The 27,950-nt window shown below is 44.2% G+C and overlaps 2 protein-coding genes across 2 annotated transcripts in view; one reads left to right on the forward strand and one right to left on the reverse strand.

Moving 5' to 3' along the window:
• Window positions 1-5,729, forward strand: part of stag1a (STAG1 cohesin complex component a) — a 36,362-nt gene extending 30,633 nt beyond the window's left edge. Inside the window, exons 27-31 of the mRNA XM_056295258.1 lie at window positions 1,461-1,629; window positions 2,026-2,142; window positions 2,462-2,576; window positions 2,735-2,815; window positions 3,898-5,729. Coding sequence (XP_056151233.1) covers window positions 1,461-1,629; window positions 2,026-2,142; window positions 2,462-2,576; window positions 2,735-2,815; window positions 3,898-3,921 — 506 coding nt within the window. The 3' untranslated portion in view covers window positions 3,922-5,729. The remainder of the gene's footprint in view (window positions 1-1,460; window positions 1,630-2,025; window positions 2,143-2,461; window positions 2,577-2,734; window positions 2,816-3,897) is intronic.
• A 1,568-nt stretch (window positions 5,730-7,297) lies between these two features.
• On the reverse strand, window positions 7,298-27,941 carry pccb (propionyl-CoA carboxylase subunit beta). Its single transcript, XM_056296026.1, has 15 exons — window positions 27,695-27,941; window positions 27,235-27,354; window positions 26,979-27,047; window positions 26,819-26,875; window positions 20,874-20,987; window positions 13,115-13,225; window positions 12,601-12,709; window positions 12,106-12,226; window positions 11,918-11,999; window positions 11,680-11,803; window positions 11,317-11,424; window positions 11,117-11,217; window positions 8,777-8,875; window positions 8,568-8,667; window positions 7,298-8,347 (listed from the first exon to the last, which is right to left on the reverse strand). The coding sequence occupies exons 1-15, from the start codon at window positions 27,929-27,931 to the stop codon at window positions 8,226-8,228; spliced, it is 1,674 nt and encodes a 557-aa protein (XP_056152001.1). The 5' UTR covers window positions 27,932-27,941; the 3' UTR covers window positions 7,298-8,225.
• Window positions 27,942-27,950: the final 9 nt, after the last annotated feature.

Here is a 27,950-nt window from a genome sequence, read left to right on the forward strand (position 1 = left end):
TATAGGTGCTAACGTTTTTGGTTGCTAGATTTGGTCTTTGGGGCCAATTGTGTTCCATAGCCTAGAAATTAACAAATACCTTTTTTCAATATTGATTTATAGTCCCTGCTCTCAGGATAAGCGGTTTGGATAATGGATAAATGGATGGATTTATAGTCCATGATTCCCAGTGTTAAACGATACACCAATGGTGTTTCGTTGCATGATGATGTGAATGATGCCGGAGTTACGCTGTGAAAGAAACCAGCAAGTGATAGAATAGAATAAGTGTATTTTATTGTTGTCCACAAGGGGAAATTCATTTTGCTCAGGACATACAGACATTTTGCTCAGCACATACAGACAAGACAATAAGTAAACTAAATAAATAAATAACACCACAGGAAAAGCAGAAAAGATTTTTTTAAAAAGCAATGCTTTTCTACTCATTCTGAGAATGTGTACGTGTGTGTTAGTACAACAGGTCTAGTTCCTCCAGGCAGCGGGAGGGGGCAAGGGGGTTCCGGGGGGGGGTGTTTGTTATGGAGCCTAATAGCAGAGCCCTGCCCCTGTTTGTTTTGAATACAGGTGCAACATATCTCCTACCAGAGGGCATGATCTGAAAGCAGGTGCTGAGGTTATGAGTTGAGTCCCTCGCAGTCTTACTTGCTTTCTTCACTGCCCTCTGGTCATAGAGCTGCTGGAGGGTTGAGTACTGCCCCTCACAGAGCTTGGACCCCAAGGTGATCACCCCTCGCAGCTTGGCCTTAGTGGTCTCTGAGAACCCCTCATACCAAGCCAGAAAAGAAAAGTTTAGGAGGCTCTCTATATGGCGGATGTAAAAGCTACGGAGGATGGGAGGGGCTACGTCCCTGGCACTTCTTGAAGATGGTTTGTGTGTTGTCGTTGCTCAGCCCGATGTTGATGATGGTCAAGAGGTACTTGTAACTGCTAGCCCTGGAAATTGAAATTGGGTTTCGAGTTTTGAAATTGAGCATTAGACTTTGGCTTGGAGCTCAGAAGCTTCTGCATCATGTCATGAAACCAGAAACCAGCAAATTCCGACAGCTTCTTGTGACGGTTTCCACTCTCACAATGTCTTTTTACCCGTAATCCATCTGTGGGCCCAAAAATGCCCGTCAGTATATAATGTCTGCTTCGGATTCTTCGATTGGTACTTCAGTGCAGCAATGTGGAAGTCCAGTAGAACTAAATGGGTGGCACTGTTGGTAGTGGTGAGCAGTTGTTTTTTTTTGTCCTTGGTTTTTTCACATTTTCTCGCAAACTTCTCTTTAACTTTGCATCTGTTTGCCCTGCACAGTTTTGCTTCTCTAGCTGAATTAGATAGAATGGTTACATGGAAGAATGCTGAAAGACAACATCATGATGTCAGATGAAAGCAAAAGATGGTGGTCATATCATAGTGTTTGCTTTTTTCATGTGTCTGAAATGGTTTGTCTTCCCTCTCTGTATGTTTTCAGAGGAAAGCAGCATGGAGGGTTCATGGATGATGCGCAATGACACCATTCAGACACCGGGGGCACTGCAGACCCCTCAGTTAACCTCCACTGTGCTCCGAGAGAACAGGCCAGCAGAACACATGCCGGACCCCGACTCAGAGCCTGGGTCAGAGAACGACTATGTACACAAGTGAGAACAAACGCATCATTCACACACATTCACTCATTAGATAAAGGTACTTCTGGTAAGTGCTGAAGCTGAAAATCTGCATTTGAATGTCTCAGCACACTTCTGAACATGTTCATCCATGTGTTGTTCTGGTAAGGGACAGCTAACCCCTGCTCTGAAGCCAGTGATGTGGATGTGGTAATGTGGATTAAGTACAAGTGTGCATTGTTGTTTCACCCAGGTTCACCACACTCATTCGGGTGCATTCAGCTCGAATACAGTTGCATTTGTAAATACAACTGTACTCACACACATTCATGAAGCAGTACCCCTGGAGAACAGCATACGGACTGGGTTTACAGTATTTAAGGAAAAAGAAGGGAGTGAGTTGGTTGACCCCTGCGTGTCTGTTGTCAGTCCTCAGATGCAGATGTCATGGCTGGGCCAGCAGAAGATGGAGGAGGTGAACAGGAAGGACCGGACAGGCATGAACTACATCAAGTCACGCAGCAACCAGGGCGTCAGACAGACAGTGTAAGTGTGTGTGTGTGTGTGTGTGTGTGTGTGTGTGTGCTGTGTGTGCTCTTGTGAACTTGATGTGCTTGATGACTCCTGATGACCTTGACCTTTGCTAAAAGTTGTCTCCTCTCATCTCCGCCATCTTTCGCATCACTATTAACTATAAGCCCTCAAATAAAACTTGGAATGCCACAGCAGTGATGTTTTCAAAAAATACAGTGAATTGATGGAAAAAAGTAACGAATGGAGAACCGAGTAAAAAAAATTTCTGTAGGTGTCATTGTTGTTTTTTTGTTAGTTTTTCTCCCTAAACTAAATATCATGTCTGCCTCAGTCGCGGGCTAATGGAGGATGACGCGGAGCCCATCTTCGAAGACGTCATGATGTCATCACGAGGCCAGCTGGAAGACATGAACGAAGAGTTTGAAGACACCATGGTGATCGACTTGGTAAGTGACCAAGATGTCGAGATGTCTTGACTGCTGGCAGCATCGAACGAAATCCCACGGGAGAGATGAAGCTTTTTTTTCTCCTCTTTTCTTTCTTTGGACTGATTTTTTTTTTTTCAATTTACTCAGTTTCGCCATGTGATTTTGTCCTTTCCCAGCCACCATCAAGGAACAGACGCGAGAGGGCGGAGTTGAGACCGGACTTCTTTGACTCTGCGGCGATGATCGAAGATGAATCGGTAAGCAGTAGCAGAAGTGACACAACCTCTTTGTTGGGTAGGGAAAATTTGCTTAATAAGTATTAGGGCAACCCCGTGTTGTGGTCTCAGCTTACATTTTCACACGCAAGAACATTAAAAACACTAAGCCTGGTACCGGAATGATGGTACTGACCTATGGTCTTCAGCGGATCATCAGTTTACACACACACAGAAGTAGCTTGGTATACACAAACACACACAAATATGCAAACAACTGCACACACACATGCACATTTATTAAGGCTGGGCCTACACACACATACAGCACCTTACATACATCACACACTGTTTGTTATTATTACTGTTTGTTTTTTTTGTTCTGTTTTGTTGTTATTTATTACTATTGTTGCTGCAGTGTCGAGGAGCCGAAACTCAAGAATTTTACTCCCTTGTACTTTTATGAGACGTAACAAATAAAGACTCTTGAATTAGTGAGATTTAAGGTGCTGTCATTTTTTTTTTTTTTACAAAAGAATAAATGTCTAGAAGTGAATTTTTCATAAAGTAAACTGACAGATCTTTGATCATTTTCGCTGTATTTGTGTTGTCTCACATCCAAAGAACGTAGAGCCAAAATCATGCTCCCCAGATGCCCGTCACAGTGTGTAACGGTCGAGTTGTTTAACCTCAGTCCCAGTCATGTGTTTCTAATGGTTTTAACAGAAGAACTGGTGTGTTGATACCATTGTAATTCCATGCTATTAGGCCTGCTGTGAACACACATAATATGCGACACCATCACATTATGTTAGCCGCTATCTTATTGGTGGCTGTGCTGTTGCTTAACCTGCAATACTTCTGTAGTTATTTGGCAATGCTGTTCAGAGTTCAAAGCAGAACTCTGGTCAAATTTCATCTTTTCGTTTTGCAAACCAGAAATGAAAATGCTTTAGTTTTATCATTTGAAGTGGAACGTTGTTTGGAAAGTTACCAAATCCTGCTCCTCTTCCAACTCCCCCCCATTTTCATCAAGAATTTTGTAAGAACGTCCCAGTTCCTGCACAGTTGTTTGCTCTCCTCCGCGGTTTCTGACAGTCCCTCTCTGCTCTCTTTCCCTCCAGGGATTCAGCATGCCCATGTTCTGATCTGGGAAAAGGCAGCATTCTCAAGTCCCGGATCCAAATCAGAGGCAAAGGGGGAGGGAGTGTGTTGGGATGTCTAACCCCAAATCACCTGCCATTTCAAACTCTTGAAAGAAATTAAAAAAAAAAAAAAAATCAAAAACAATGAAGTACTTTCCTCTCTCTATAAGACATAATGGGAGGGCGGAACGGACCCAGTGATTGGATTTGGGAGTGGATGAAATGCATCCCAGTCTGTCAAGCAAGGACCTGCATTCTTCAGGCTGACCAGAAGATCCGGCCCAGCCATTGGAGTATCCAACAGCATTTCCTCTTGGCTATGGAAAACTCGCAGAGAGAAACTTAAGGAGTTCCCGACACCTGCTCTCCTTCCTCCTGTCTACCGCCCCCCCATCCCATTTGGTTTTAGTGGTCGCTCTGATGGTGCTGTGGTGAATCTCAGTGCCGGTCAATTTGGTGCGCGTGTACCCCCCCCCCCTCCCCGGTGCGTCCAGTTTTATGGTCCCCCATTCCACAGATGTACAGCAGTTTGGTTCTTCTTTCTGCAGCACAGAGCAACACAACACTCTGTACAGTGTCCCTACCCCAACCCCCACCTCGTCCCTATCTTTGCTGTCGCACTGCGACCGTCTGGTTACATCCAACTTTGACAGTGTCTCAAGACAATATTAGATATATATCTTTGCTCTTATTACACCCCCACCCCCACCCCTTTATACGAGTCTCTGTTTGCCAATTGATTCCATGTCCGCGGTGATGGTGATGTTGGTGTGTGATGTGTAGACTGTGTTGGTTTTTGGTGGTTCGTGAGTTACGAAGAGTTAAACACTCACACAGAGGCGAGTGGTTTGTGGACTGGCGGAGGAAGTGAAGCGCTTGTGTGGTGCATGAAGTCAGAGACACGGGCACCCTCATTGGACAGTTTGTTTTAACCGGTAGGAGGACATGAGACACACCCCTCGACTTCAGACAGCAGGCCCACCCTCTCAGAACTCAAAATGAGCACTTGCTCACCCACACCACAGAATCACAACTTTTCGAGGTTAAAATGTTGGGGGGGGAGATTAATTAATAAACATATTTTGAATTCTGTAGCTTTAGTACGGAAGTTTTAAATTCAGTGTGTTTTGTTTTGTTTTTGATTTTGTCTGATGTTTGTACAGTTCTTTCTTGAAAATGTTTCTTGTTCGTTGCCAAATTGTGGCCTACATACTTGTGTCCTGGTACCCTCCTTTCTGTCACTCATATCTAATGGTTAGCAAGCCGAGACTGTTGGCGTGGGGTACCAGCTTAGGCGCTGTATGGTTTCAGTTGCATTCGTTCGACGGTTCATCGTTACAGATTTTTCCCCGCGAGGATCCGACTCGTCCAACGCCTTTTGTTCCTGAGGAAAGGCCTGTTGTTGTTACAAGTGAAAACCATGTTATTTAAGTCGTACATCCACACAAAAGGGTTAACCGATCCAGTAGATGAGCCGAGATTTGTCGTTCTCATCAGTTTTCATATCTGCTGCAGCGACTGGTCTGTGTGACTGTTGTCTGATGGGTTTTTGATGCCTGTGCTGACTGTGTCCAGCCGGGCACGTTGCAGCCTGCTGCTGTAGTCGTGTGGTTGGTCGGTCAGTCGGTCATTCTGGCTGGTCTTGGCAGTCCTGTAAATATCAGAGACATTTGGATCTGTTCTGTGGCGCAGTTGACATCACCTGTCCTTTTAATGCTCCAAAAGCCTGTTTTGTTTTGTTTTTTTGTTTATTTTTTGTTCTTTTTCTGTGAACTTAAAATTCTTTTTAATAAAATAAAATCTGTAATCGATTTCTGGATGAGTGTTTGCGTACGTGCTTTTTCACTTTCACCAATTTCTATTTGCAATTTTTGTGACCAAGTAGTATTGGGATTCTCAGTGTGACTGTTCAGCTTCCTGTCATTTCATTTAAGGCCTGGTGCTTTTAACGATGCCCATAGATCCCTCACACAATAAATAAAACAGATAATTGAGAGAAATGAAAGAGTAAAAGTGATAAAACTAACCAAGAGAACGACAGAAAGGCAGTAGAATGACAGGCAGAGAGCTTTAGACTGAAAAACACATTTGGAGAGGAGTTTCGAGTGATTTCTTCAGCTGTGTCGAGTGCATTACATTCTCAGACTTTCAAAGTGAAGTCTGCAATGACGAGCTTTTTCCTCCTAGGTCGGGTGTTTGGATCTGGTAATAGAGGTCAAGAGGGCAGCAGTGTGGCCCAGTGGTTAGCACTGTTGCCTCACAGCAAGAAGGTCCTGGGTTCGAACCCCAGGCCGTCCCAGGTCCTTTCTGTGTGGAGTCTGCATGTTCCCCTCGTGTTTGCGTGGGTTTCCTCCGGGTGCTCCGGTTTCCTCCCACCATCAAAAAGGCATGCATGTTAGGGTTAATACTCCTGCCTGTGCCCCTGAGCAAGGCAATGGAAAGAAGAACTGGAGTTGGTCCCCGGGCGCTGCAGCTGCCCACTGCTCCTATACAATAGGATGGGTTATAAATGCAGAGGATGAATTTCATTGTAACTTGTACAATGACAAAAAAAAGTGGCTTTCTTTTTTCCCCCTAGTTCTCCCTAGTTGTGTCCGTCCAATTACCCCACTCTTCCGAGCCGTCCCGGTCGCTGCTCTACCCCCTCTGCCGATCCGGGGAGGGCTGCAGACTACCACATGCCTCCTCCGATATATGTGGAGTCGCCAGCCGCTTTTCACCTGACAGTGAGGAGTTTCAGCAGGGGAACGAAGCATGTGGGAGGATCACGCCATTCCCCCCAGCTCCCCCTCCCCTCTTAACAGGTACCCTCGACCGACCAGAGGAGGCGCTAGTGCAGCGACCAGGACACATACCCACATCTGGCTTCCCAACCGCAAACATGACCAATTGTGTCTGTAGGGATTCCTGACCAAGCTGGAGGTAACATGGGGATTCGAACCGGCGATCCCCGTGTTGGTAGGCAACTGAATAGACCGCTACGCTACCCGGACACCCCTCTACCTTTCTTCTTTTCTTCTAAGAGGTCGGCGTCGACAGACCTGAGGCAGAGGGTCGGGGCATGGCGGCAAAGGAAATATATTGGGTTATGGAGGGGCAATGGCTTCAGTGTGTGATGTAAGAGTGCATTCAGGAATTAAAAACAAGTTTTTATATAAAGCTTTGACTTAAAGCAAAATGCCTCCTCGATATCATGAGATGGCACCTTTTCCTGACACGTGCATTTTAATGTGCTGTCGTTGCAGTGTGGTTTCAAAGAAAAACTCGTGTTTTGACATAAATCTAGCGTTCTGTAAGCCATATTATCAATTAAGAAAAAAAAGGATGCATGCAATTTTAACTCCCAAGTGCATGGAATTTATAAAACATCACCGGCATTCATTTTAATGACTCAATTTTTGCAGAGGACATTCAGTGTTGCGAATGTTTCAGTTCACACAAACAAGTTAACACAGAAAGATAACTCAAAACGTCTCATTTCATCCCAGATTAAGCTTATATAGAGCAGATCTGCTGAACCCGTTAAATCGGTTAAAAGCCGTAAACAGGGAAGTGGAAATGTGCATCGTATTAGGAGTAACTGCAACCACAGAACTAAAGAAAACACATGATGTAATCTTCGTGTCCAGCTGATTTATTTTACAAACTTGCAGTATACAGCCAGACAGTGAGGAAGGCACCATTCCAGGTTATGACAATGTGTTTGTTTCTCTTGGATCCTCATAAACAACAACACACTCGGAGACCGCACTGGTGTCTGAAAGCTGGGGCCCACATGTAGCGGGCATTTCCAGTGTCGTACCTCAGAAAAGACTGAAGTTGGGGGAAAAAAAAACTCAGAAAATAAGATTTTAAACAGATTACATGAAAACATATATTAATGTTCAATTTATAGAGGACTGTAGTGTCAGTTTGGTGTAAGAAATAGGCGGTGCTATCAGACACAACCTCGTCCTCACAATGATGTTGTCACATACACTACATGACCAATATGGCCACCATGGGACTATCAGAGGATAGAAAAATGGCAAACATTATTAACCAAGTAGCTTTTGTGGAAGTCTCTGTGGTAGTGATTTATTCCCAGCTACTTTCCTGTGGAGTGATAATAGACGTTTTGGAAGGAAACTGGGGTGGCACGTGATCAAATACGCAAACGGAAAGCCACTCCCTGGAAGGTAGCAGGAAAAACACCACTCAGAACCAAAGTCTACTGTTCCAGCTTATTTCGACTTTCAGAGTAAGTGGAAGTCCCACACCAGGTATCAACTGTCTTGAACCAGCGTGTTCAGGTATGTGGCTGCGTTTTAGAGAGGAATATTGGCATGTTTCTTCCAGGGGTTGACCTGCTTCTTGCTGGTCAGCACCTCCAGATCTCGGCAGATCCTCTTGCGAGTTGTCGATGGTTTGATGATGTCATCCACAAAACCTGGCATCACAACAAAAACAGGCCGTCACTCAAAATATGGACGAAGGACTGTGTCCAATGAGTGTTTCTTTGGTCAGGTGGAACAGGGATGAAGCAAGATGGCAGAGCCCAAATCCTTGATATGCACCCTTTTTGTTACTTTAAGAGAATGTTGAATCAAACAAATAAAAATCAGATAAGGGAACAGACAGAGCCACAGACAATAGAGCTATCTCTTCACCTCTGACAGCAGCAGGGAAGGGGTTGGCAAACTTGTCTACATATTCAGCTTCTGCCTCAGCCTGGTTGTTCTTCCCTCGGAAGATGATCTGGACAGCACCCTAAGGAGAGGGACACATGCACACGCATACCAGATTCGGTCATATCAAATCGAGGGTGAGTCTCGGCAGATCAGACAGATACAAACAGAGAATGAGTATGTGTAAATACCTTGGCACCCATGACTGCAACCTCGGCGGTGGGCCAGGCGTAGTTCACGTCACCTCTCAAGTGCTTGGAACTCATGACATCATAGGCTCCTCCATAAGCCTAAACAAGCAAAAAAAAAAAGAAAGATAAATTCCTTATCATAGGGCGTTTGGGTAGCATAGCGGTCTATTCCACTGCCTACCAACATGGGGATTGCCGGTTCGAATCCCCACGTTACCTTCGGCTTGGTTGGGCATCCCTACAGACACAATTGGCCGTGTCTGCGGATGGGAAGCCGGATGTGGGTATGTGCCCTGGTCGCTGCACTAGCGCCTCCTCTGGTCGGTCAGGGCACCTGTTCGGGAGAACTGGGGGGGATAGCGTGATTCTCCCATGCGCTACGTCCCCTTGGCGAAACTCCTCGCTTTCAGGTGACAAGAAGCGGCTGGCGACTCCACATGTATTGGAGGAGGCATGTGGTAGTCTGCAGCCCTCCCCGGTTCGGCAGAGGGAGTGGAGCAGCGACCAGGACGGCTCAGAAGAGTGTGGGGTAATTGGCCGGATACAATTTGGGAGAAAAAGGGGTTAAAATCCCCCCCCCAAAAATATTGAAAAAAAAAAAAAATATATATATATATATATATATATACACTACCGTTCAAAAGTTTGGGATCACCCAAACAATTTTGTGTTTTCCATGAAAAGTCACACTTATTCACCACCATATGTTGTGAAATGAATAGAAAATAGAGTCAAGACATTGACAAGGTTAGAAATAATGATTTGTATTTGAAATAAGATTTTTTTCACATCAAACTTTGCTTTCGTCAAAGAATCCTCCATTTGCAGCAATTACAGCATTGCAGACCTTTGGCATTCTAGCTGTTAATTTGTTGAGGTAATCTGGAGAAATTGCACCCCACGCTTCCAGAAGCAGCTCCCACAAGTTGGATTGGTTGGATGGGCACTTCTTGCGTACCATACGGTCAAGCTGCTCCCACAACAGCTCAATGGGGTTCAGATCTGGTGACTGCGCTGGCCACTACATTACCGATAGAATACCAGCTGCCTGCTTCTGCTCTAAATAGTTCTTGCACAATTTGGAGGTGTGTTTAGGGTCATTGTCCTGTTGTAGGATGAAATTGGCTCCAATCAAGCGCTGTCCACTGGGTATGGCATGGCGTTGCAAAATGGAGTGATAGCCTTCCTTATTCAGAATCCCTTTTACCCTGTACAAATCTCCCACCTTACCAGCACCAAAGCAACCCCAGACCATCACATTACCTCCACCATGCTTAACAGATGGCGTCAGGCATTCTTCCAGCATCTTTTCATTTGTTCTGCGTCTCACAAACGTTCTTCTTTGTGATCCAAACACCTCAAACTTGGATTCATCCGTCCACAACACTTTTTTCCAGTCTTCCTCTGTCCAATGTCTGTGTTCTTTTGCCCATCTTAATCTTTTTCTTTTATTGGTCAGTCTCAGATATGGCTTTTTCTTTGCCACTCTGCCCTGAAGCCCAGAATCCCGCAGCCGCCTCTTCACTGTAGATGTTGACACTGGTGTTTTGCGGGTACTATTTAATGAAGATGCCAGTTGGGGACCTGTGAGGCGTCTGTTTCTCAAACTAGAGACTCTAATGTACTTATCTTCTTGCTCAGTTGTGCAACGCGGCCTCCCACTTCTTTTTCTACTCTGGTTAGAGCCTGTTTGTGCCGTCCTCTGAAGGGAGTAGTACACACCGGTGTAGGAAATCTTCAATTTCTTAGCAATTTCTCGCATGGAATAGCCTTCATTTCTAAGAACAAGAATAGACTGTCGAGTTTCAGATGAAAGTTCTCTTTTTCTGGCCATTTTGAGCGTTTAATTGACCCCACAAATGTGATGCTCCAGAAACTCAATCTGCTCAAAGGAAGGTCAGTTTTGTAGCTTCTGTAACGAGCTAAACTGTTTTCAGATGTGTGAACATGATTGCACAAGGGTTTTCTAATCATCAATTAGCCTTCTGAGCCAATGAGCAAACACATTGTACCATTAGAACACTGGAGTGATAGTTGCTTGAAATGGGCCTCTATACACCTATGTACATATTGCACCAAAAACCAGACATTTGCAGCTAGAATAGTCATTTACCACATTAGCAATGTAGAGTGTATTTCTTTAAAGTTAAGACTAGTTTAAAGTTATCTTCATTGAAAAGTACAGTGCTTTTCCTTCAAAAATATGGACATTTCAATGTGATCCCAAACTTTTGAACGGTAGTGTATATATATATATATGTAGTATCTTTGAGTTTTGTTAGTATTCATCTGGAGTAGTGAATGACATTTCACCCTTTCACTTAAAACACTCACACTTACCTTTCTGGTGATGATGGTGATCTTGGGGACAGTAGCCTCTGCGAAGGCAAACAACAGTTTGGCTCCATGTCTGATGATGCCTCCATACTCCTGGGCAGTACCTATACAAGGTGACGAGAAAGAGGGCAGTGAGTGGGGGGGGGGGTGCCTGCACACTCCGAGATGTGGGAACAAATGTATCTCGAGATTTTACAGTATACCTGGTAGGAATCCTGGGACGTCCACAAAAGTGATGATGGGAATGTTGAAAGCATCACAGAAGCGTACAAAGCGGGCCCCTTTAACTGAAGAGTTGATGTCCAAACAACCTGAATACCGAGGCAAAATGACAGAAAACAGATCCAGTAAGCTAAATGGACACATCGTAAAGGCAAGTAAGTTGCTCAATGCTTACAGCTGAGAAGAAGAAATGCATCGGCGAGCGAAAGAAAGAGAACTATACAACTGTAACCAAAGAGGGAAAAGATGGAACATAAGGGAAACAGAAAAAAAACAGTCCAGATAATGTCATAAGGATAATGATATCTTTTCTCCTCTTCCATCCCCTCAAAATCTTCACTCACCTGATGCCACCTTAGGCTGGTTACCCACAATGCCCACAGTGCGTCCATTCATGCGTGCAAATCCCACCACAATGTTCTTAGCATAGGCGGGCATGATTTCAAAGAAGTCTCCCTCATCTGCAATCTAGTAGGTGAAAGAGAAGAAGAAAGGACAATTTTGAGACTGGTTGGACATAACCTGTTCATGTGCATTTATGAGAGAAAGAGTGAGCGAAAAGGGGCGGTGGTGGGGGAATACCCCTTGAATGATGTCCAACATGTCATAGGCTTTAGTTGACTCCACTGGGACGATGGTGTCCAGTCCTGGTACCAGACGATCACTGAGAGAGGCAGGGGGGTGGAGGAGAGAGGGTTTGAAAGAGCTTATATAAACTAGTCGGCAAGTGATGAGTTGATCTGCAGGGAAGAGCCTGTATGCCTTGCTACCTTGGGTCGTGGCACTCAGTGACGGGGGCGGGATCGAGGTTGCTAAGAGGAAGGAAGTTGAAAAAATCCCGGAGGTTGAGCAGAGCGTCAACATCATTCTCGAATGCATGGTGCGCCACACCTGAAAACATGACAGACACGGGCACACGCAAAGTCAGACTACTTATGCTTCTACATTATGGTGAAGCTGAAGTGACCACATAACCTGTCCAGTATTTTGGAATAAAGCTTTTCTATTTTAATAGGCTTTATAAAAGGTGAGCTCTGGGATACAAATGAGACAGTAGAAACAAATAAGTAAAACATGCATGACATCGAAAAGAAGTTGAGAGGCTGCGTGTATGTTGCACCGCTGATTCTAAACAGCGAACTGCCATAAAGCATTTCCAAAAACACAGTGGATGTAAAATGCGACAGACTCACGGGCACATTAATCACCCAACATGAAGAGGATAAGTTTTCACTTCATGCAATACAACAGATACAATGACTGACCGGACACAGCAGTGTGAGTCTTTGCTCCTCCTAGCTCCTCCTGAGTCACATCCTCGTTGGTGACCGACTTCACAACGTCAGGCCCTGTGATGAACAGGTACGATGTGTCCTGCACACACAGACACACACAGACACAAACACACACACACACACACACACACACACACACACACACACACACACACACACACACACACACACACATCAGAGTTCATCTTTGACCTTAGTGAGGTTTCTGGTATAAGAACACCTATCTAAAGCGGTCAATGGTGGACAATCATATATCAGGATTTCAGTCCCACAAATCAATATTCATGTGAAATGACAGTAATAAAACTTAGCTTCACCATGGAAGAGAGACAAGGTTTTTTTGAAAAGGCAAAAAGTATAAAACTACCGTAACACATTTTCTTGTTCTTTTGATGCAGTTGCATACTGTACAGATCCATGCCTTTTGCTTCCATATCTCTCCATCTTCACCACATACACTAAGTAATCCAGCAGGATCCCATACCTTGACCATGAAGGTGAAGTCAGTTAGGGCAGGGGAATAGACAGCCCCTCCGGCACAGGGACCCATGATGAGGGAGATCTGAGGCACGACACCTGAAGCCATCACATTCCTCTGGAAATGGAGGGTGCGTTTTTTCATTATTCTTAAGACGTTACTACACAAACTACTACGCAATGTGAGATCAGACAAATGGGAAATGTGAAGCAAATGCCACACAAATCAAAATAGATACACGAGGGTCATCAGGGTAACTGAGGCACAGCTATTTGGCCAGCCGTGATAACAGTCTCTCTTAAACTTGTTTAAATTATAAAGTGAATCATTCTCACCATCTTGCACTGTCTGCTGACAGGACAGTCAGGGGTACATATTTAGCATGATGACTAGTTAGCAAAAATACCAAAAAAGAAAAAGAGAAAAAGATAAGATTCTTCAGCGCAGAGCTAAATATATGTAGTTCGATGGGACTCTGTGCAATGGGTGGGCAAAGCATCTAAAAACCCAATGTTCGTCTTAACCTTATCTGTGTCAGCGTCTCCCTCCAGTCATTCATTTAAATTTTCTGAAATATGAGTGATTACGAATTCAGGCACAGCAGAGTTCAAATCCGGTTGTGTGACTTAGTAGAAAGTTCTCAAAACATCCAGCATATACATGTTTTCCAGCATTTTCCTCACATTTAATGGCATTATTATAGGAACACAGGGATTAAAACCAAAGAAAAATTCTAAAAAAAAAATTTCAGGCCAAGTCATATTCTTTTTTTTTGTTGTAATTAACTTTTTGTTATTGATTTTGAAAAGATTGGTACATGACAAGTTAACATATCAAACGAGATGTTTCACCGATGACGCCACTATCAGAAATAAAATGAATATAAAATAAAAGAGATCCGTACAAGAGAGGTTACAGCACTAGTCATAATCCAAAGAAAAGGAAGCCACCAAGGCAAACAAAGACAGGAATCATATTTCAGGATCGTCAAACAATGTGGTATAATTCCCAAAATGATCCCAGATTGGTCCCCTATAATGGTTTCTATCAGTCAGCCTGATCAGCATGGATGCAAACCAAGTCATTAATATTCAGTGCATATGTTTTTAATTTATCTTATTATATATAACACCAAAAAAAAATTTTTTTTAAGTGAGCCACTTATCTATCATTCTATCACTTATCTATCTATCATTTTGGACCAATATCATTACAATACTTAATAAAAACACACAACATATGGGTTGTTGTTTTTCACAGTACATTCAGACACTAGCAAGAAGAATGACTGCTGGGATAGGCTCCAGCATCCCCGCGACCCTGAGACCCGGATAAGCGGTTCAGATAATGGATGGATGGGAAAGCGAAACAAATATGCTCACTGATGAAATAAGTGAAATAAGCTAGGCCTTGAAGTATCTTTAACATTTATGTGCGTGATCACACCGTGCGCCATACAAAATAGCCATCCATCCATTATCTGAACCACTTATCCGGGTCTCAGGGTCGCAGGGATGCTGGAGCCTATCCCAGCAGCCACCGGGCGGCTGGCGGGGAGACACCCTGGATAGGCCCCCAGGCCATCACACAGGGCCGACACACACGCACATTCATACCTAGGGATAATTTAGTAATGCCGATTCACCTGACCTACATGTCTTTGGATTGTGGGAGGAAACCGGAGCACCCGAAGGAAACCCACGCAGACACGGGGAGAACATGCAAACTCCACACAGAGGACGACCCCCAAGGTTTGACTACTACCCCGGGGTAGTCAACATTTTTTCAGACTGTCTTTTTGAGCCCATCATCTGTGACAGGCGAAATTCTTTGCTGTTTGACAGATTTTCTCCCTGGTTCATTTCTGCGGTGAAGACATCGGGAGACGCTCAGAACTCGTTTTCATTCGTCGTGAATGTATTTCCTCTGTGGCAGCGCAACACGTTACAGCAGCCTTCAGAAACTCTTGCGGATTAAACTGCACTAATAAAAACACTTTCAGTGCTGACTGACTCTGAAAGACTCACTTTAAACGGACTAAAAACACTCGCTAGCCTAGCAACATTAAGGCTACAAACAACCAAGGATGTAACACTGTACAATACCGTAGTTACTATGGTACTCTCGCCACTCAAAAAGAATATGTTGTAATGAATGAACACGCAATTGTTAATTATTGTTAATTGTTAAGAAAACCCCCACTTTTTTAAAACACAAGGTTCAGGGGGGAAAAATCGTCTTATGTTAGCGCCAATACGGTATCCTTTGGTAGCGAACTCTCAACATAGTCCCCCCCCCCCCCCCGTTCATTCGGTTTCACTGCGCAAAAAATGCTTAGGTGCGGGTGTTATACCACAATGAAAACCCTGCACTGACCTCATCATACATGGCCTCTCTGGAGTGCAATTGACGGAAATCCGTCGTAGCGACGGAGAACTTTAATCCCTGGGAACATCAGTGTCCTGACCTATCTCACAAAAGTAAAAAATTCTTATGCACTTAATGCGATGGAATCTGTAACTGGCCAGATTTTACTCTTATGGCCCACTGCTGGTGAGAGGCTTAGAATAAGCCCTTAGGGTCTTCTAGGACTTCAGAGAAGGCCCAAAATATCAGCATTTTAAATGCTACATTTAAAATCTTTCATTTAATAATAATAATTCTCTCTTCTAATTCTAATTTTAGCCGTATTTTCTACCAAGTTTGCTTCAGTAATGAAAGGGTTACTGTCCTGAAACCATGAAAATCGAGTTATCCAGTCACATTTTGTTGTCTCTTGGCAGAGAAAGGATTGGCTGGCTGTCTCCCTCATTGGTTAGGACTGCTAGAAGTCCTTGTGCTTGTGTGTTTATTTAGAAAGTGACAGGTGAATCAGCCAATCATACCTTGCTGTTGTAGTGGGTGGAAAAACTAAAAAACTAAAACATATTTTTTTCTTTTTTTTCCCACCCACTACAACAGCGTATATATATATATATATCGCCCTAGGACTTCTAGAAGTCCAGACCTATCCAGACGAGGGCTAACTCATATAAAAGAATGATGTGCGGTTGCTGAGGAGTCATTACTTGTGATTGGCCGACTCTTTCACATTGGCGTCCAAATCTACTGGTTCACTTAAACCACGGGTGGCTAGCCATGTGCCATGGAGAGCCATGTGTATGCAGGTTTTAATTCCAGCCGGACGACACACCAGGTGATTTCACCGATACATTCTTCCTCGTTGGTTGAAGGGTTGCTAATCAGTGATATCACCTGGTGTGGAGTCGGGTTGGAACGAAAACATGCATACACATGGCTAACTTAAACCAATCGAACCACACATTAGTCTGTGTATCTATGTATCTGTTTGCGTTGAAGTTTAGTTTAGTTAGAGAAAGAAGTGAAGCATGGCTACAGGAGACGAGAGCGACGTTGTAGTGTAACCGGTTATTTTCTTGCCCAGTGCGGGATTCGATACGGAGTGTACTGCACCACAAGGCGACATCACTAACCGCTCGGCTAAAGTTTCAGACCCGTTAGCTAGGGACTAGTGTCTTATTAGTAGTTTACAGTAGCTAGCTTGTTAGCGTTACAACAAGTGATTGGAAACGGAAGACCAACTTCCGCTCTTGAACTAACCGAAAATGAGAAAAGTTTTGAGAGGCATTTTAAGACGGATAACTACCAACGCTACCCTTGGATGACTGGATGCAAAAAAAACAAAAACCGAACAGGCTGTATTGCTGGAGTTGTCTGCTATTTTCAACGGATAAATCCTCCGCCTGGACATCTAGTGGGTTTATTAGCCTCGGTAATCTAGCGAAGTCAGCCCACCGCCGCCAGCAGTCTGCGGCACACCTGCAAGCTACGGTGAGTTTAAAAGCTCGCGGGGGCGTCAGGGTAGCGCTTCAGCTGGATGAGCAGCGTCGCAGCCAAATTCTGGCTCACAACAACACGGTCAGGCAGAACAGAGAAATGCTGAAGCATCTAATCAACATCGTTGTGTTTCTGGGGAAGCAGGAGCTCGCGTTTAGAGGGCACGATGAGGGCAAAGACTCGGACAATAAAGGAAACTACGTGGAGATGCTGGAGTTTTTGTCTGAATATGACACCCCCCCCTCCGCTGTCCTCTTAAATACTGCCACAGTATTCATGGGCACGTCCAGCCAAATTCATATCTGATACAATCGGTTGCAGATGTGATGACGGAAGCCATGAAAGATGAAGTGAAGAGAACACCTTTTGTTTCCATTAAGGTCGACGAGACAACCGACATCAGTAATACTGCTCAGATGTCTTACGTCCTGCGTATGACGGTGGTGTGAAGGAGAGGTTCTTCCGAGTATGATGACGTCAGTGAGGACAAACGTGCAGCGGCAGGCCGGGTTCTTGAGTTCTTAGAGGGATGTGAATGCACTGCTAAAGTAGTGGCCCAGTGTTACGATGGAGCCGCAGTCATGGCCTCTGGTCTGAACGGAGTACAAGCCAAAATTTAGGAAAAAAAATACCACAAGCTCTTTTCATTCACTGTTATGCACACTCTCTGAACCTTGTCATGTCGCAAGGCACTGCTAAAATTAAAGAGTGCAAGGTTTTTTTTCCCCCTCTCATCTCAGTGGCCTGGCAGCCTTTTTCACAAAATCAGTGAAATGTACAAAACCGCTGGATGAGATATGCAGGCGAAGACTCCCGAGAGTGGCTCCAACACGGTGGAACTTTTCATCGCGCTTGGTTTGCACTGTGTACGAGCGGAGAGAGGAACTCCTGGAGCTCTTTGACCACCGCGATGACCTTGCGGAAGACGCAGTTCATAGTGCAGATGGATACATAACACTGCTGACGAGCTTTGAGTTCTGCTTTCTACTCAACATTCAACTCGATTTTTGCATATGCTGATGTGCTGTTTGGGATCTTGCAGAATAAGGAGTTTGATACGCAGTTTTGTTTGTCCAGCGGCACCACAGAGAGAGAGGGGGGATTTTGACACCATCTATGAGGACATCGTGCGTGACATCGGGGCTCCTAGTGGGTGCAGGGCATGGAGACAAGGTCAAGCAGATGTGTGCGCTGTGTACCAACAGCTGCACAGTGAGATCCTGGACAACATTCTCACTCAACTAAGGAACAGGTGTAAGGACCACGAAAAGCTATTGTTCCTTGCCCTCCTGGACCCAAAGAAATTTTCAACATACAGAGAAAACTTCCCCAACTCTGAGTTTGAAAGTCTTGGGGGAAACTATGGAGGGCACTTTGGTCTCCCTAGGCTCAAGACTGAACTGACGGTCATGTACAACATGTCAAACGTCAAGGGAAGGAGCCCAGCGGACCTGCTTCATTTCCTTACACAGAAGGATCTGAGTGAGAGCATGCAGCAGCTTCATCACCTCACCTGTCTGGTGTTGAACATCCCCATATCCACCTCTTCAGTTGAGCAGTCTTTCTCGGCCCTGAAGCGCATCAAGACGCACACCAGAAACAGAACGGGACAGGATGGACTGGGAGCTTTGGCACTGATGTCCATAGAAAAAAGGCCTTCTGATGGAACTTAAATCCAAGGACAAACTGCATGATGCTGCCACTGCCCACTTCACAAAGAAGGACCAACGGATGGACTTTATATTTAAGTAGCCTAATAAGGTAAGCTGCCTAATTTTATTTTAAATCAAAGCTGGCATATTCATTTTACATATTGTGATGGCACTTCATAATACCGCACTTTGCTCATGTAACATTAGGCCTACTATACTCAGTATCATGGTGTAAGGTTTGGCATATTTTGCATATGATTATATCCCCCTCCCGAACAGGCCCCCTGACCGACCAAAGGAGGCGCTAGTGCAGCGACCAGGACACACCCACACTCGGCTTCTCACCCGCAGACACAGCCAATTGTGTCTGTAGGGCCGCCCAATCAAACCGGAGGTAACACGGGGATTCGAACTGGCGATCCCTGTGTTGGTAGGCAACGGAATAGACCACCATGCCACCTGGACACCCCTAGTGCATGTAAAGGTTGATTTTATTGTTATTCCTATTCTTTGCTCATGAATTGCTTTGACTTGGTCTGGTCAGTTTGTAAAGAAGAGGTTGTATGATGCTGCATGCTAGCGCTGTCCATGGGGATGTTGTAGGCCAGAAGCGGAGGCCATGTCATGTGCATTTTCATTGTTGTCCAAGTATGGAGAGACACAAAGCTATTTGATATCTAATGGATTTGATTTTGGTGGATCTTCAGGCACTGAGTTACTGGCGGTGTGTGTGTGTGTGTGTGTGTAGGTGAGCTGTGTGTGTCGGAGAGCTGTGTGTGTCGGAGGTTTTCACCTGTGGTGCTGCGATGGGTGCACTTTGTGTGTGTGTATGTAGGTTAGAGCTGTGTGTTGGAGCTGTTCACATATTAAAAAATACACCAAAAATATGGCTGATTACAATATCATTGTGCCGTTGAAGGCCCACTGCCAGACCCCACAGTCCGCTACTGGGCAATATGTAATATTGTGTTTTTTGCCGGAGCAAAATACTGTGTGACAAATAAATATCAGAGGCTTGTTGAGGGAAAGCGCTGACCCGCCAAGGCATGGACTCTACAAGACATCTGAAGGTGTCCTGTGGTATCTGTCACCAAAACATTAGCAGCAGATCCTTCAATCCCTGTAAGTTGCGAGGTGGAGCCACCATGGATCAGACTTGTCAGTCCAGCACATCCCACAGATCGGACTGAGATCTGGAGAATTGAGGCCATGGCCACACCTTTAACACTTCCATCATGTTCCTCAAACCATTCCCTAACAATTGGCCTCATTCATTTGCACATACAAATTTGTTCTTACACACCCATGTAATTTTTTTTAGCCCTGAAGTTTGTCTCAGAGAGCAGTGTAGAACCCTGGGTAACCCCTGAATTTAGACACCAACTGGCTAACACTGATGTCTTTGCAAGCCTGGAAGATTGCTCATTGCAAGGGGTAGAAAGTAGATGCTAGGGGGAAGGAATTACAAATAACCATCAGGCTTTGCTTCTGACTGTCAAGAAAATCTTGAGAGCTAAGAAAATTCCATGGGTGTGTAAGAACAAATTTGTACGAATGATTGATGAATGAGAACCATTGTTGGGAATGGTTTGAGGAACATGATGAAGTGTTCAAGGTGTTGCCCTGGCCTCCAAATTCTCCAGATCTCAAACCAATTGAGCATCTGTGTGATGTGCTGGATCGACAAGTCCGATCCATGGTGGCTCCACCTCGCATCTTACAGGATCTGAAGGATCTGCTGCTAATGTTTTGGTGACAGATACCACAGGACACCTTCAGGGGTCTTGTAGAGTCCATGCCTTGGCGGGTCGGTGCTGTTTTGGTGGCACACGGAGGACTAACAACATATTAGGTAGATGGTAATAAAGTGTTAGCTCATCAGTGTATATACTCTGAAGTTCCTTGTGCATATTGTCACTCCTGTGGCCTGCTTCTTGAAAAGAAGACCCCCAAATTGAAATATACAATGTCCATTCACCTCATAATAGATCAATGGTTGCTGAAGAACAAGACATTACATTACAGTCATCTAGCGGACGCTTTTATCCAAAGTGACTTACGATGCTTTTATCCAAAGCGACTTACAAGATACCTATAAGAATGATGAAAAATTCACTCCTTTTTGACAACTCAAAAATCAGAATGAACTTGCCACTTTCTGAGCATGCTGGACCATTACAAATCAAAAAACAGTGTCTAATACGGCTCACATCTGATGGAAGTGAACTTTGCTTTTTTATTGTCTGTGTACCAACCAGGAATATATCTGCATATCCAGCTAGAGACTCCACTCCCTCCTGAATCCTGGCTCCTCCAGAGTCGTTCAGCCCAATGACTGGAGCTCCCACCATCATGGCCTGGTCCATGATCTAAAGCAGAAAATGAAATGTGTCATTTCAAATTTGATCTATCATATTAATATCTAGCCAAAAGAATTTCACTTTCTTTCTTTTTTTCCCTTTTGCCCCCCCCCCTCCTTTTTCTCCCCAATTGTATCCGGCCAATTACTTCACTCTTCTGAGCTGTCCCGGTCGCTGCTCCACCCCCTCTGCTGATCCAGGGAGGGCTGCAGACTATCACATGTCTCCTCCGACACATGTGGAGTCACCAGCCGCTTCTATTCACCTGACAGTGAGGAGTTTCACCAGGGAGACGTAGCGCATGGCAGGATCACGCTATTCCCTTCAGTTCCCCCTCCCCCCAGAACAGGCGCTCCGACCGACCAGAGGACGTGCTAGTGCAGCGACCAGGACACATACCCACATCCGGCTTCCCAACCCCAAACACTGCAAATTGTGTCTGTAGGGACACCCGACCAAGCCGGATGTAACACGGGGATTCGAACCAGTGATCCCTGTGTTGGTAGGCAATGGAACAGACCACTACAATACCCGGACGCCCTAGGATTTCACTTTTACACATTCCCATAAACAGTGGTATAGTGTCCCTCTTGCCTCATTACACTTGATACAGGTATCAGGAATGTTATCATTGAACTTGTGCAATTTAACAGGAGTTATGTATGTATGTACACATCAGCCATTTATTCTGTATAAGTTTCAAGCTACTATTGACTATCTGCCTCCGAGTCTTCCTACATGTCTTACTCCAGTCTTCTAAAGATATTTCATAATCTATATCTTCCTTCCATGATCTCAGTTTTGATTGAGGATTCATCAGACCCAGATTCAAACAAGCCATACAAAGATTAAATAAAGCCTTTATCATAGCAATGTCCTATAATTGCTGCTTCTAATGAGCAAATTATAGGTATATCTAATGAATGGTTTTGAGGTGAGGATATATTCTAATTTGAAGATATTTGAAAAAGTTTTTTTTTTTTTTTTGGAATGTCGTATTCAGTTGATATTTCTGCAAAGGATATAAGTAATTTATCTTCACTCTGTGTATCTTGCACTTTCCTTAACCCATTTTCAGTCCATAACCGAAATCCTCAGTCACATTTCCCTGGTTTAAAGTTAACATTACCCCAAATAGCACTGGTGTGACCAGGAGGAGTTCATAATAAAATCTTTATAAGTGCCAAACCAAACATTAATCATGCAATACAATAGAGTTGTCTGTATTGTAGTGTTGTCTGGCTCGGCAGAGGGGGTGGAACAGAGATCGGGATGGCTCAGAAGAGTGGGGTAATTGGCCGGATACAATTGGGGAGAAAAAGGGGTGGGGGAGTGGGGAGGGGAAGAGTGCTATTCCATGTTCTAAATGACCTTCTCAAATTCCATAAATGTCACGATGCATCCTTACCACGATAGCAAATGGTTCTATTGCAAGAATAACCAGCAATGCTGATAAAGGACTTCCTTGCAGGCAAACTCTAGAAATGTTAAAAGGTTTGGAGATCACATTATTGGTCAAAACTTCTGCAGTGAGCCCAGTACAAAGCAGTCTTAACCCATTTACAAAATGTATCCCCAAATCCAAAGTGGGTATGCACCTCAAACAGATAAGGCCATTCAACACGGTCAAAGGCCTTCTCTGCATCAAGTGAGAGTAAGGCCATGTCTGTTGCCCTTCTCTGGCCGTGTAAAATATTGAGCACTCGTCTGACAATGTGAAAACCTGTCTACCTTGAGTAAATCCAATTGGTCCTCTCCCACCACCCAAGGAAGCAGGCCCTCCAATCTTCTTGCAAGAACTTTGCAAAGTATTTTTGTATCTGAATTTAAAATGCTATTTGGGCACATATTTTCCACATTTTGTGTTGGTTTTCCTAGTTTTGGAAGTAATGTGATTAGGGCACTCCTCATGGATATGGAGAAAAGACCATTGCTGTAGGGACTCCTGAAACATCTCCAAAAGGGGTGAAAGTAATTTGGACTTAAAATTTTCTAGAAATATCTAAAGGGATGCCACATGGACCCGCTGCTTTTCCACAGCCAACCGCTTCTGCAATTTCCAAATTTGTTAATTCGCCATGTAATGCTCTACTTTCCTCTTCAGAAATTCTAGGAATATTAAGGTTGTTTAGGAATTGTGTCTGCATATCCAGGCTGGAAGAGCTGGAAAACCCTGAAGGCTGACTCATTAATCTCGCTTGGGTCGACTATAGTTCTACCATGTGAAGTTTCAATGCAGTTAATAGACCTTTCTGTCTGTTGTTGTTTAATGTGCCACGCTAAAAGTTTCCCAGGCTTTTCTCCCTGGTCAGAGTACAACTGTTTGAGTCTCATTAAATTGGCAACTGCTTTGTTAGCCGACAGTTCATTATACTGTGATCTAAGTAGGAGTAGTTTTGTATGTGCATCTATAGAGCTAGGCCTGTTTTGGTAGAGATCTGTTTCTAGTACTTTTATTTTCTCATCTAATGTCTTCATTTCAAGTTGGGCACTCTTTTTTTTGAGCTGGTAAAAACAAGTTATCTGAACTCTAATAAATGCCTTGAATGTCTCCCCTCTTGTGCTAGCAGATGTTTGGGAAGTATTGCATTCAAAATACAAGTCAATTTTTTTATCTAAAAAAAAAATCTATGAGCGTGGGGTCCACAAGCCACCCTGGTTTAGTAGCTTTATAAATCAAAGATATAGCTGCATGGTCGGCTGCTATAATGACATTCATTAATTTTGGAAACAAGTAGTGCTGACACTAAAAAGTAGTCTATATGTGAGGAAGTTTTATAAGTGCTGGAATAACAGGGATATTCTACTGCATTTGGTTTACCATGTCTCCAAATATCCAACAAATTCAATTATTTCATAAACTGGTGTATTGTCTTCCTCGATCTGGTGTGAGTATTATCTTTTTTTGGATTTTTTTTCCCCAGCCTTTTTCTCCCCAATTGTATCCGGCCAATCACCCCACTCTTCCGAGCTGTCCCGGTCGCTGCTCCACCCCCTCTGCTGATCAGGGAAGGGCTGCAGACTATCACATGCCTCCTCCGATACATGTGGAGTCGCCAGCCGCTTCTTTTCACCTGATAGCAAGGAGTTTCGCCAGGGGGAAATAGCATGTGGGAGGATCATGCTATTCCCCCCAGTTCCCCCTCCCGAACAGGCCCCCTGACCGACCAAAGGAGGCGCTAGTGCAGCGACCAGGACACACCCACACTCGGCTTCTCACCCGCAGACACAGCCAATTGTGTCTGTAGGGCCGCCCAATCAAACCGGAGGTAACACGGGGATTCGAACTGGCGATCCCTGTGTTGGTAGGCAACGGAATAGACCACCATGCCACCTGGACACCCCTAGTGTGAGTATTATCTAAGTCAGATGATTTGTCTCTCAGTGGATCTAACATGCAATTAAAGTCCCCAGCAATTATGTATTGCCCATGGAGATTTGAAACAGTCAGAAACTGATTATTTTAAAATTTAGGATCATCTTCATTTGGGCCATACATTTATCAGATTTATATTTTGAAAAAATAAAGTACCGTGGATCATGATATATCTACCAGCAGGGTCCTTAACTATATTTTGCATCTGTAGTGGGACAGATTTATGATGCCGCTGTGGCAACGCCTAACGGGAACAGCCGAGAGTAGTAGTAGGGGGACAGATTTATGAATTAGTATCATAACCCCTCTAGCATGGATGGAACAGGGAGAAGACAACACCTGTCCCTGCCATCTTTTTCATTTTGGAGATATCATACTCAGGAGGTGAGTTTCTTGCAAGAAAACTATTTTTGATTGCAGCAATTTTATCCTGCTCATCACTTGATTCAACTTTGTAATTTTTCTCAAACCCCTAAAGTTCCATGAAGTAAATTTTACCTTCCAACTGTTAGACATTGGTTACATAATATATCCTCATGAATCGTTATGGTGAATGAATACATTGATGAAAAACTGTGAGGAGACCCCAGCGTAGACCCAGAACTTGCTGGAGGGACTACATGTCCAATCTAGCCTGAGAACGCCTTGCGATCCCCCAGGAGGAGCTTGGATGGCATTGCTGGGGAGAGGGACGTCTAGAATGCCCTACTTAGCTTTCTGCCACTCGACCCGACCCCAGAGAAGCGGATGGAGATGAGATGAGGTGAGATGAAAACACGTCCACACACAAAAAGTTGAAAAGATAGATACAAAAAAACCCAAAACTAAAAACACCTTTAATCCCCAGTGGAGCCCATGTCCTCTGAACACCCCCTCCTCTCCCACTCTATAACTTATGGGCAAAACAGGCCCACACACTACAAGCGAACATCTATCTCTCACTTTTAGTTATTTCCTTCTCTTTAGCGCTAACTGCTTTTTTGGGGGGGGGTCCCCCCTTTTTTTCTTCCCAAATGTAAAAAATAAAAAATAAATAAAATAAAATAATCAGTATTGCTGCTACACTTCCCTGACAGAGCATTCCATTATCAGGTCCGCCTCGATCATTCAAAGAGACTGGACAAACTTGTCCACATCAGCCGGCGTTTGGAAAGTGAGAGATCTCTGTGTGTCACCAGGAGCCGCGCTGGAAAGATGATTCTAAGATCTTTTTTTTTTTTGGCTTTTTCCGCCTTTATTGGATAGTGATGGTAGAGAGACAGGAAAGGCAGGGCAGAGAGTAGGGATGACATGCAGCAAAGGGCCCAGGCCGGATTTGAACCCAGGCCGCTGCGGTAAGGACTCAGCCTTATGTGGTACACGCTCTACCGGGTGAGCCACCGGGGCGCCCTATGGAAAGATATTCTGTGCTTTTGGATCCCCTTGTCTCACAACTTCACACCTCATCATAGCCGCTCAGCATCATGTGTACACCAGCAGACAGGTCCGGGTGAAAACGGACTTGTTCGTTGTTGTATAGGACTTTTCCTTTGGTTCTGGCTGCCTTCAATACTCGCCTTCAATACTTGCCCCTGTCTTTAAAGTTCAAGAACTTTATAATAATTGTTCTCGGAGGTGTCTTGTGTGAGTCGTTGTTTTGTGGGGCACCGATTCTATGAGCCCGCTCAATTACCAAGACCTCCTGCAGTTCCAGTCCCAGAGCTTCTGGTAACCACTTTTCCAGGAATGTAATTGTATCCTGGCCCTCTACCTTCTCCGGTAGGCCCACCAGTCTTATATTGTTCCATTGGCTTCTGCATTCCAAGTTTTACACTTTGTTGGTAAGAGTTTTAAGGGTGCTTTCCAATGTGCTGACTTTGAATATTAGCCCATTAACATTGTCTTCGGTATCAGAAATCTGTTGTTCTGCATGTACAATACGCCCTGTGCATTCCTGTACCTGCTTTCTTATATCAATAATTGCTGTTTGCACACTTGTTCTTTTCAAGAACATTGTGGCTTTCTTATCTTAATTGCTATTCTCACCTGAGTCCAATACTTTGGCAGCCATGGCATCGTTTATTTCTTCACCCTCCCAATTTTCATCCTCATATTGTGATTTCCTTTTGTTTTTTTTGCCTCCTCTTCATGATATTTTTAATACCCAGTCCTCTTCTATTTGTTGCTTGATTTTGAATAAAATTCTGGTTAGTACCGCAGGATTAATTAGATGCTAGCAGCAGAGCTGAAAAGTTGCGACCTCTTAGCACCACACCATAACTGGAAGTCTGCAAATACCAATGTTGCTGAATTTTTAAATGCAACTGACATTTCAAAATAACAATAAAACGGGACAACTTTCTTTCCAGATTATACTTCGTAGTCACTATTCTATTTTTTCCATGGGCCACACAAACACACCTCAGTATTGTGCAACAAAAGTAAAACGCTGCTCAGATTCTGTTCCTCATGACAGTGCCATTACCTTACAGATCTTCTGTGCATGTGCTCCAGACAGACTACCTCCAAACACTGTGAAGTCCTGAGAGTGAAAGAGGGAAATAAAGATATCAATCAAGACTCACTGCCATGCATCACCATTATGTACATTCCTGCAGCAGTTATGCGTTAGTTATGCGTTGTACCTGACTGAAAACATAGACCAGCCTGCCATTGATCCTGCCCTGTCCAGTCACAACACTGTCACCTGGAAACTGGAATATAGAATGTAAAGAAGGTAGCGAGAGAAGGTGGGAATGAGGAAATGAGGGGAGTACTGACATGCATGTGACAAAAATATTGATTTTGATACCCTGAGGATGATAGTGCAACTTATTTTTAAGAAAGACATCTATACAAGGATGGTCATGTATGTGTTATGGCATGTATACTGTCTGGTACCTTGTTTCTGTCTTGCTCCATTCCAAAGTCGGAGCAGCGGTGTTCCACAAACATGTCATACTCTACAAAGGAATCAGGATCCAGGAGCAGCTGCACTCGCTCCCTGGCTGTCAGCTTACCCTGCAAACAGTATTATCGTTTTAGTTGCCATTACAAAATAGTAAGTTGAGAGAACACCACTGCAGGTTGCTTGACATAAGATGCATACCTTACAGAGTGCAACCTTATCAGGCGGACACATCACTGGTAAAACAACAGCTGCAGATGACAGCCTACTCAAATATTAAATAAAGTGCACTGTTGTCGTGTACTGTATTTGCCGGTCTTTGGAGTATGTAACGTGAATGTAAAGCCATCTGAGACTGTAAACTACGATTGGGAGTTATACAAATAAACTTCACAGCCGAGACATTGCTGATATGTACGGCATGCATACGTTTCGGATCTCAGCTAACGTTACCCGTTTATGCTGTGCATCAATCCTCTTCTGACCTCCACCGACTAGCGCTGCCTTCCGTTTCTGGTCAATTCGCTCCTGTACCGTCAAATGACTGACGGCATACCACCGGCAATTCGGCTGCGGACTCGTCCGAGGCGCTGCATCGAGAACGACGCCATGTTTTACTCGTGTCAAACTTCTGAAAGACGTTTTCAAGCCACCCAAGAACCTGCAGCTGTTCCGTGCTAACGCCGCCATTGTTGATAGCTCCGGCGGG

This window comes from Lampris incognitus, chromosome 16 (genome assembly GCF_029633865.1).
Source record: "Lampris incognitus isolate fLamInc1 chromosome 16, fLamInc1.hap2, whole genome shotgun sequence".
NCBI lineage: Eukaryota > Metazoa > Chordata > Actinopteri > Lampriformes > Lampridae > Lampris > Lampris incognitus.